Source organism: Anneissia japonica, unplaced genomic scaffold (genome assembly GCF_011630105.1).
Source record: "Anneissia japonica isolate Jap-2015-1 unplaced genomic scaffold, ASM1163010v1 scaffold921_len549748_cov171, whole genome shotgun sequence".
NCBI classification, from domain to species: domain Eukaryota; kingdom Metazoa; phylum Echinodermata; class Crinoidea; order Comatulida; family Comatulidae; genus Anneissia; species Anneissia japonica.
The window spans coordinates 38,097-49,540 of NW_022694674.1; the positions used below are offsets into that span (position 1 = coordinate 38,097).

Sequence of the window (11,444 nt, forward strand, 5' to 3'; positions counted from 1 at the left end):
GTGAGCTGATTTTTTTTTTTTTTTTTTTTTATTTTACAATAAGAAAATTAGAATTTTGTAGAGCATAAAAGTCATTAAAACACATTTCAAATGTCGGGAAAGCTCATTTCCCGCCATCTACGAATCGAAATTTTCCTGGGGGAGAACCCCCGGATCACCCTTTCTTTTTGGGATTTACCGATTCATGGAAAAATACACATGCAACTACTCATTTATTTATGTATGTATACACACATAAAATAAAAAATGAGAAAAATTTACCTGACCGTTTTCAAGAGGGGAAAACCTTGAATTTTGAAGAACTTAAAAAGTCATTTAAAAGACATTTCAGAAGTCAGGTAAGCTCATTTCCCGCATTCTAGAAATCGAAATTTTCCCGGGGGAGCCCGGACCCCCTTCTTTGGTGGTCATTGATTCATTGAATCATTTTCAAGAGGGGGAAAACCTTGAATTTTAAAGAAATTAAGTAATTAAATTAAAAATCGTATCCAACTACTTAATTTTTTTTTATGTACGGCATGTATACACACAAGGCCTATTTCCTGTAATAACAAGTGGAAAAATTTACCTGACCATTTTCAAGAGAGGAAACCTTCAATTTTGAAGAACTTAAATTAAAATCGCTAAAACATACTTCAGAAATCGGGAAAGCTCATTTCCCATCATTTTCCTGGCAAGAACCCGAACCTCCCTTTTCTCTTTGGGTTCATTGATTCATTATAATAATTTTCAAGAGGGGAAAACCTTGAACTTAAAAGTCGGGAAAGCTCATTTCCCGCCTTCTTGGAATCAAAATTTTCCCGGGGGAGAACCCCCTTTCTTTTTGGGATTTATGGATTCATGGAAAAAAATCGTATGCAACTACTCAATTATTTTTTTTTATCATGTATGTATACACACATAAGGTCTAGGCCTATCTACTGTAATAACAATGGGATAAATTTACCTGACCGTTTTCAAGAGGGGAAAATCTTGAATTTTGAAGAACTTAAAAGTAATTAAAAGACACCTCAGAAGTCGGGAAAACTCATTTCCCGCCTTCTAGGAATCAGCATTTTCCCGGGGCAGAACCACCGGGACCCCCTTGCTTTTTGGGATTTATGGATTCATGGAAAAAAAAATCATATGCAACTGCTCAATTTTTTTTTTATATATGTATACACACATAAGAGGCATGTTGTGGCAAAATGGCTAAGTTGTAGCAAAAATTGAAATTCAAGTTATTGGTATTTTCAGATACCTGAGTATGTGATCTTTAAAATGAGGGGTCATTCATTGAAATTGGACATTTTAAGCCTAAGTTGTTGGAAAGTGAAAGTACAGTACTCATAGAATCAAGATAAACATGATTTTAAGTAATTGCCTTTCAAAGTTATTTGTGCATACATTGTTTAATAGAATGGACTATCAAAATAACGTTAAATAAACAACTTGTTGACCACTTCCAGAACTAATACTTTGGTATATGATTAATAAGACATTAAACTGTTGATCTATAGTGAAAAACAAATTTGGATTTTTATGCAATTTTTTGAGCTCCCATATTTTATAGCTCAATTACTCAATACTGGCCTGTGCGACAACTTAACCATTTTGCCACCACATGCCTCATAAGGTCTAGGCCTATCTACTGTAATAACAATGGGATAAATTTACCTGACCGTTTTCAAGAGGGGAAAATCTTGAATTTTGAAAAACTTAAAAGTAATTAAGACAACTCAGAAGTCGAAAAAGCTAATTTCCCGCCATCTATGAATCAAAATTTTACCCCGGACCCCCCTTCCCCTTTCTTTGGAGCTTATCAATTCATCAAAAAAAGAATACGTATGCAACTACTACTTTTTTTATGTATGTATACACACATAACAGGCCTACTGTAATGAGAATGAGAAAGTTTACTTGAATTTTGAAGAACAAAGTCATTAGACACCCAGCTCAAAAGTCGAGAAAGATAATTTCCCACCATCTAGAAATCAAAATTTTCCCGGGGGAAGACCCCCGGATCCCCTTTCCTTTTTGGAAAAAATGTTGACCCCATCCCTAGCCTAGGTTTGATTCCAGATCTGCATGATTCATATTCCCATTCATCTTACAAGTGGGCCCCCCCAACTTTGAAAAACGTTCCGCCGGCCCTGTATAGTAATGTTTTTTTTCCAAGGAAAAAAAACCCTAACCATAGCCAGGTTTGACCAATACATGTTTTTTTGTTTTTTTGCCTTACACTGTATCATTAAGTTTTATGAAATTAAGTAAAATTAAACAAACGTTACTCCGAATAAAGAAAGGGAGGCCATGTTTCTGAATCATGGCCTCCCTTTCTTTATTCGAAGTAATGTTTGTTCTATGTTATTTAAATGTAATAACATACATGTTCCATTTTTGTAAATATGATAATGAAAAGCAATATAAACACATATAAAATGGAATTTCTATTCATGAAAGTAGCACTTATGTAGGCTTACATTCTGCTTCGACCCCTGTTGAGTACCACCAGTCTTGAATACTGAACTGAACAAGAAATCTGCAAGAATTTAAAAAAAATATACATTTTTCTTCTAATTGTTTAGTGTTGTAAAGTTATTAGCATAAAAGTCTCATCAATTGTAAACACAGTTGGGGCAGTGATTGTGGCTTGGACTCTCAAACTTGAGGTCAGGGGTTTGAAACTCTCGCTGTTCAATCACTTTGTCAATGTTTTGTCTCACACCACCCAAGAGTATAATAAATCATTAGCATTATTATTAATGCTCTATGATTTGGAATTAATGGAATTCATATGTTTGTGCATGGCAGTATCCTACAATCTGCCCCTCTCCCATTCATTATTTTCACTCTATCTTGAGAGATGGTGACAGACAAGAAGCATATCTGGATCTGGATAATGGTTGAGTCTGCAGATTTCTTTAAAACTTATCGAAGTTAAAATACACTTACATGACCACCTGATGGAACCACCATGCAACCAATGTAGTCAATGAGAAGAAAGGCTAAATAGAAAAAAAAATAGATGCATTATTTTGATCCTTTACAAACCCACCATTTAAAGACTGGAATCAATTTTTAAAAAGTATATAAATCATCGTGGTTGTAGATGTTGGTTTTTTTCTGTTGTTACAAAAGTGATTTCAAAATAAATTATTAAATATTTCCAATATTTTTTTTTTGCAGTTATACAAAAATTAATATAAAATAAGCTTGATCTTCATTGTAAGGTACTAAATAAATTCATCTTAGTTGATTCTATTGATTACTTTTAGAACTTCAATTCATAAAAACTCATTTATTCATATTATAATATTTTTTGAGCTTGATAAAAACATAGAAAAGTAAAATAATTATTTTACATTCCAAGCATAGTGATACTAACAAAACTAATTGTGAATGTTGGTTAATGAACCATATATTGTAATTGTTGTAGAATTAAGCCCTTTATCTGCTGAATTTGGGACCTCTTTTTCCAGCCAAAGAACCAAGAAATGCCTGAAACAACATTTGGCCTAATAATTAAACCTACTACAAACTGAAAAACTGACAAATATTTTTATTAATTTTAAAAATATTTTTTACAAATTTACAAAATTAACTAAATATTGTTGTGACATAGCATCTGAGGTTTCAACTCACATCAAGAATGGTAGATCCGGCACTTGAGAATTTTTCAGTTTCTGAACACATTCCTTGATAGTCTACCAATGTAAATCTATAAAGAACAACAATTATAAAATGGGATTATAAGTTGATGAATGGATAGACATACGTAAGTACACTACAATGCTCATCATTCAATTGGCTGTGGAACTGGCAACCACAAGATTTCTCCAAACACCATGATCCATGGCAAGAGTGACAATTTTTTATCTGGCTGTAGCATATGCCTTCAGTATCCCCAATAGTATCTGTATGTATGTATGATGTCCTTTGTCTACCAGGCCTTCACTTTTCATGTGGAGGCGTGTACTGCATATATTCAACTTTGTTCTTCTGACACCCTGAGTTTATGTCCTATGAACGGTAATTGTCATAACTGAACAAGATTTATAAGAGGCTTCATGTTGATAAGTGCATAAATTTTGGCATTGATTGATTGACTTGGTTGACAAGTTTAATAAAAAAGCTAGGATGTGAATTTAGTTTTGTTAGGGTGGAGATGTGGGTGAATGTCTGTCCCTTGAATGAAGTTCTGCCTGGGAGGTTTATGCAGATTAAAGCTACGTTCACACCAAAGCCCGGATCCATCCGGTGCCCAGACAAAAAACGGGTTCAGAATAGGAGCATTCACATCAAATTCATACTATTTCCAATCCGGACTCCGGATCTGGACCGATAAATCTGAGAGCCATTTGTATCGTAAAAATCATACGTTTTTTTCCTTGGACCAATCAGCAACAAGCTTGGTTGGTTTGAACCAATCGAACATATACATATATACTTAAACCGAATAAACGTGTTCCGTGTGCGATGTGAACGCAGCGTACAAAAAATTTAGCAACCCACTATTTTTTTTCCGGGCTTCGGACATGGATCTAGGCTTAATGTGAATGTAGCCTAATAGTAACCATTTACAGAGCAGGACCTTACATGCCGGGTGATTTCCTTACCGACAGAATGCATAGTTCATAGTCTTACAACTAAAACTACAACAGGGCAGCTCCAGTACCAATATGTAACAGATATATTTTCCCTTATCCCACCTAGCTCTCATGTGATGGTTATCAGAGAGCCGAGTGATGAGACTTATATAAATTAAGTCCTTTAAGTTTTATAATATACATGTAATGAACACTATGAAGAAGATGTTGTGTGTATTGTAACAATATCTCAACCATTTACTACCCATATACATATACTACTAAATTAAACAACTATGTAATGTTATAAAATTTGCCGTATATCTTACTTTTCATACACAGAAACATTCACCAGTTCTGTCATTAGTCTCAAGTATGCTTTGCCAAAGTGCTGTCCAACCTACAAGAACAATTTGAGAGGAAGTTCAAGATATAGATTTATTGATATTTGTTTTGAATTAAATTTATCTTTTCCTTTTTAATTGAAATTTGCAATATCATTTTGTATTAATCGGTGCTTATTGTACTTTGGTAATATTTATATACTTCATGTGTGTTTGGTTTTCACAAGATGCATTCTGCTAATTAAGATGAATCACCTACAAATAGCAACCATCAAAATATGTTTTAAAGCTTTTAAATATTTGTAAAAATTTAATTATATATGATAGACAAAAAAACATTTAAGTTCAAAAGTATTCTATTATGTAGAGTTTTTATGTTGAGTTTTCTTCATTTTTTAGTCTAAATTTCACTTATGTATTGTCCTTATTAGCATGTCTGCATTTGTAATATGAATTTTTTTTAAAGGAGATTAATAAATAAAATCTACATCCATTAAAATGTTAAGAATATTAAAATGTGTACCAAAATTATTTGACTCTTTTTCATTTTTTAGAGCCAGATGAAATTTTATCAAGACATACTAAATTACCTCATTCTCATCTTCTGAAAACATTATATATGCATTCTCATCAAGAAGCAGACAATCAACATTCTGAAAATAAAACAATAAAACAAATAATATAAACAATTACCAAGTTCTATCAAATACTGTAATGGTTATACATTAATGCCATTTACAGACATATGAAGTAAAGTAACAAAGTTCACATTATAGTGGTCTACCTCATTATCACAAATTGTGTTGCCAACCAGATTTGTAGCAAAGCTACTCCACAACATTTGATATCCAAGAGCTGTAGAAAAATAAAATGTAATATCGTCAGTATTGGGCCTATTGTTTTCTGAGCAAACAAGTTTTGATATACCATGTAAATAATAAACACATTCATTTTGTTGGTGGGTGATGGGTGCCACATTTTAGACCAGGAGTTGCAATCCCCTACTCTTTTGGTATCCTTCTTGCACTCTGCAATGCTTTCCATCAAAGAGTAAAATAAATTTAAGCATTCACATCATCTATGTTGTACACAAAGGATCAGCAATGAACACACAAGGTTCCATGCAGAGATTAAAGTTTTTATTTATGAACTTTAAATTGTACAAAAACCTGTGTTTACCTGCAACTACTGTGGGCCCAATATCATCTTTAGTAAAAGTAAGAATTGTACTAGCTGTAACTTTCAAAGTGGAGTTTGGATCTGAAAAAGAAACCATCAATAATTAATTCAGTTATAATGCATCTGAATTTATAATGATCAGTGGCATAACGGCTTGTCATGGGACCTGGGGTTGGGGTGGGGCGAGAAAATGTTGGGGCCCTTGCTTACTGTATCAAAACTGACAAGGGTGGGTAATCTCTTATAGAGACAATTTTTCTAAGATTGAAAAGACTAATTATTAGACAGCTTTACAATGTCATCAACCAATATTTTGCACACACATTTTTAATTTGAATATTTGCATGCAACGTATACATTGTGTGTATGCATAAATCATCATTTGTGTACGTGCAATTCATTTAGCGAGCATAGGTTACATGCTTAATCATGATTGTATTGATCAAAGTTCCAATGAAACTTTTTGATTTGATTTGATATCTTTCTTAATTCTGGATATCTCATTCAATACATATTTTCATAGTGTTAACAGAGTTTATTATGAGGTCTCCAATGTGGTCCACATTTGAAACTTGAATCAGCACTGCGGCACAAATTTTTGGAGGCCTTAGTAAGTGGCTTACTCGAGAGCGGTGCTTATTCAAGAGAGGCGCTTATAAAGCAATATTGGCGTGGCGCTTTCCATGCCCATTTCCATGTTAACTATCTCACATATTCAGTAGGCCTTTCATAGGTCCTACGTCATCATAAGACATGCTTGTGTCTTCATTGTGTTATTTATTCATTTCAACACTGCATACATTATATTTAAAACCGTTTGTCAAAGTGTTTCATTACACATAGGGTAATACTCTTAATTAAGCGCTGTGGTGCTTATTCGAGAGCGACACATAGGGAAAAAACCAGGTTTTGTGTGGCACTTATTCGAGAACAGCGCTTATTTGCGGCATCTATGGTATATAATTAAAACACAGACAAGGAAAAACATAAATAAAATAATACACAGAAATTAGGTGAAAATAATATGATTTTTAAGTACTGTAAGTCTACATTTATCTCGAGCATTTCTAAACAAGCATGCCTTCGCACGTCGCATGGCCCCTTCCCAGATTTAATTACCTAAATCTGCCCCTGGTTACATTTTATAATGAACCATTCCAGCACAACTCTATAACGCTATGAAAATTCCAAGACGGACAAAAATTTACATTTTCCATAATAATTGTAGGCCTACTTTGTGTTGTCTAATAGGCTTGAAAATACCAAAAAGACAGTTAAGTAATCAAATTGATTGATTGTTCATATAAAGTGTCACTTCAATACCAAAATTCAGAGATGGACAAAAATTTACATTCCCCATAATAATTGTAGGCCTACTTCATGTCGTCTAATAGGCTTGAAAATAGTAAAAGACAGTTTTAGGTGATCAAAATTGATTGATTGTTTTAATAAATTATTTTGCTCTGAATAAAACGACCATCATTCTTATGGTTCAATTGATGGTATTTTCTTTATCATAGAAATATTCAAATTATAGGCATATATACATTCTTTTAATCAATTTTAGCATGTTATGTCTTCACATACATTTAATTTAAATAGGCCTACTATGATAGGTAATCATGTGTTTAATTCTTTATTTATTACCTTGTTATATGGCGGAGGTGGATTGTAGGGTGAGTGAAAATGTAGCCAACGAGGGCCCCATACATTATTTAAAATTAAACCAAAATTTACCGTATTGTCAAATGCATCATATGGCCCTGTGGCCTCTCCAAGGCTTTGGACTTGGAACTGGGTGTTTCCCCAGAAAGCACACAAGCATTACGTAACATAACTAGTCAAAGCCCCATTGTAAAATGCATAGTAGGAGGGGCCCCTTCTAATAAATCTGCCAAAGAATGTGTTTGTGGGATTTTGGTCTATTTGGTTTTTTCGAAAATTATAGAAAAAGTTACCATATTGTCAAGGCACTGTGGGGCCCATTTGGACTTGCAGTGACCCCCACCCCCAAGGCTCATTAGTAAAGTGCTAGGTAGTAGTATGAGGCCCCTTTTTGAGTGGAGATCCGGGCCAGCACCCCCAAGAGCTTACGGGTGATGCCACTGATAATGATGATGATGTTGTTGTGTTGTCATCTACAATCAACCAAAATTGTAAAAATCAGATCAAGTATCTTGATTATACAGTTAAAATTACATTTCAACACAATAAGTAAACATACAATATTTAATAGTACAAGAAAAATGCTGATGTTTTACAGGTAAAGAGACATTCTCGCTATCCTCCAAGCCCTGCAGCGGCTGCATAAATCACTACCCAAATGTGAAATCATTTTGGTAAGCGATATTAATCACGGAAACTCTTCCTTGCGCTTCTACCCTGGAAAAAATCTGCATCTGCCAATGCTGTGAGTAAGGAGACACTCCTACTAGTAACACCTGACAGCCAACCCCCTCCCCCATTAATTTGTTCCCTGCTACACCATTGGTGCACATCAGGTCTAGTCACTATTTTAAAACTTAAAATTAATCATTGTGCAAGGTACCTTGAATTACATGAAATCAAGCAGTTTTTGGTTCAGTTCCCCAAATCAAGAAATGTAGGTGCCAAAGTGCTTCTGACTTCAAAATTGTGGTAAGATATGCATTCATGCTTTTGATTGTCACAACATTCTGTCCCACATGTGATAAGCTATCATACAGTATGATGCATTATTTATTGCTGCGAAGCAGCCAATTCATATTCTTGACAGCAATTTGACTAATGAAAGGTCATTGTTTGTCAAATAATAATAATAATAATAATTCTGGATTTATATAGCGCCTCACATTGACATAACCTTGAGGCGCTACAACAACAGAGAAGAATAAAAATTAATTAAGTTCAAATGATTGGTTTGATGATTATCAATAAATGTTATTATTACGATGCTTTGGTAATAGGAATCATTTCAAGGCCTGTTACTTTCCTATTCATCCCAAATCCTTTCATTAAAGACAAGAGTCTTACTCCAGCCTCTTTAGCTCATTAAAAAAAAAAAATTGTTGTAGTCACAACAAAAATACAAAAAAAAACTAAAATGCCGAACATCAATTTCGTACATTTTGGGTCGGTCAGGCGTGGCCAACACAATAATATTTTTATCTTTCCTTTCATTTTCTTTCTTATAATTCGTATCTGTCTTTCAAATTTCATTCTTATATTTCTTATCATTTCTTTTCTTTTCATTTCTAATGTTTCCATGTCTATCTTTCCTTTCTTTTCTCTTCTCATATTTCCTTATCTTTCCTTTTTCCTGTCAAATGGAATACAAATATTGAATTTTTGTTCTTACCTTCACTGGGATTTATATAGCGCCTCACGTTGACACAACCTCGAGGCGCTACAACAACAGAGAAGAATAAAAATTAATTAAGTTCAAATGATTGGTTTGATGATTATCAATAAATGTTATTATTACAATGCTTTGGTAATTGGAATCATTTCAAGGCCTGTTACTTTCTTATTCATCCCAAATCCTTTCATTTTTCTTTCCCTTTTGCTTCTTCTCTTTCTTCCTTTCCCTTCAAATGTTCCTGATCTTTACTTTTCTTGTCCTTTCTTATGTTTCCTTATCTTATCTTTCACATTCCTTTCTTAGATTCCTTATCTTTCCTTTCATTTTCTTTCTTATAATTAGTACTGTATCTGTCTTTAAAATTTCATTCTTATATTTCTTATCATTTCTTTTCTTTTCCTTTCTAATGTTTCCATGTCTATCTTTCCTTTCTTTTCTCTTCTCATGTTTCCTTATCTTTCCTTTTCCTTATTCATCCTTAGTTTATCTTCTGTCTCTTATATTTCTTATCTTTCTTTCCATTTACCTTCTTATGATTCCAAATTCATTGCTTTCCTTTCCTTTCTTATGTTCCTTATCATTCTTACTGTTATCTTTCTTATGTTTCCTTATCTTTTCTTTCCTTTTCTTTTCTCAAAAAACAAGGGTCTAAGACCACTGAAAAGCGGAGTTTCCTTCTTTCGTTCTGCCGGGTAAAACCAATTACTTTAGGCAACGTTTGTAGACTAACCAACACGTACCAACGTCCGCATGTCACATTAGCCTTATCCTACTCTAGGCCTAGACTAGCTAGGATGGTATAGGCCTAGCCTTGAAAGGACGAAGGTCCCAATGAAAAACAACGTCGCTCCTTGATAGCTAACATTGTCTATTTAACATCACAATAATTCATTATTAGACCTATAGTTGTTTTTGAATTGTACTCCACAAATCTCAGCAGATAGCTCGCACAACTCGAGTAATGTCTCGTATCTATTGTCGTGACATCATGGCTCGCTGGCTCACACTTGCGACGTCTCGCACTTGTGATCAAATAACACGCTGGCTCGCAATTTGGCAACACTCTTTGGCAGTCAACTCGCCCCTAGAAAACCCGCCCTTGGAAACTTGCCCCATAAAAAAATGTACACTTCGTAGACCATGCAGTCTTCAAAATAAAAATTGTAACCTTTGGTAATCAACTACATTTTCCACATGCATAGAAATTTTTGAAACTTTATTAAAAAAAAACCTAAACCATATTACCACTATAGACACTTTTTGACAAAAATGAAAAATTACGACTTTGTTACCCAATGAGAAGTGTTCAAATACAGATAATGGTTCGTGTCTCATATTATTTGTTATATTTTTATTATTAATTATTTTCACTTGACTCGCATAAATAATTTTGTTCGAGGAATATTTATATGCAGTTGTACTTCGCAGCACTTCACTTGCAATTTGCAATTTCTAGTATTAATCAAGCTGTATGATGGCATTTTTACCTCTAACATAACCATTTGTCAATAACGGTACAGAGTAAAGGATGCGATCATCTCCTAACTCCACTGCACGCCAATAATAGTCCTCTTCAATCGTCTCACTTTTAGATTTTATAAAATCATCAACATTCTCAAAATCAGGGTTGTTGTACCAGCGTGAAAGGCCTCCACGAGTTCCTAAGAAAGACATCAGGATACCATTTCTGTTGTAAATAAACCAGGAATTTAGTCATAATCATTGAATCAAATTGGTGTTTTATATTGTATTAACACGCTAATAAATTTACCTTCAAACCTAATCAATCAATCATGTTTATTAGATATTAGAATATTAGTATTTATTTTGTGAATTAATTTACACAAGTTGTATATTTAGGGTTAAAAGGGGAGGGGATTAATAGAATACTTAAGGTATTAATAGGGGTGGGTTGTGCTTAGTAGCTAGGGTTTTGTACAAATAAAACCCATGCTTTTGGATTTACACTTTAAAGAAAGAAAATTAAAATTTAAAAAAAAATCATCACATAAA

General features: G+C 33.7%; 1 protein-coding gene across 4 annotated transcripts in view; it reads right to left on the bottom strand.

The window, feature by feature from the left end:
• Nucleotides 1–2,344: 2,344 nt before the first annotated feature.
• LOC117101146 (voltage-dependent calcium channel subunit alpha-2/delta-3-like) overlaps nucleotides 2,345–11,444 on the bottom strand; it is a 108,473-nt gene continuing 99,373 nt past the window's right edge. For 3 of the 4 annotated variants that reach the window (XM_033241026.1, XM_033241027.1, XM_033241024.1), the window contains 8 exons: nucleotides 10,919–11,118; nucleotides 6,092–6,172; nucleotides 5,697–5,767; nucleotides 5,503–5,565; nucleotides 4,898–4,968; nucleotides 3,625–3,700; nucleotides 2,935–2,987; nucleotides 2,345–2,521 (listed from right to left, as the gene is read on the bottom strand). In XM_033241026.1, coding sequence (XP_033096917.1) covers nucleotides 2,449–2,521; nucleotides 2,935–2,987; nucleotides 3,625–3,700; nucleotides 4,898–4,968; nucleotides 5,503–5,565; nucleotides 5,697–5,767; nucleotides 6,092–6,172; nucleotides 10,919–11,118 — 688 coding nt within the window. In that variant the 3' untranslated portion in view covers nucleotides 2,345–2,448. The remainder of the gene's footprint in view (nucleotides 2,522–2,934; nucleotides 2,988–3,624; nucleotides 3,701–4,897; nucleotides 4,969–5,502; nucleotides 5,566–5,696; nucleotides 5,768–6,091; nucleotides 6,173–10,918; nucleotides 11,119–11,444) is intronic. The other variant, XM_033241028.1, reaches the window with a different exon arrangement.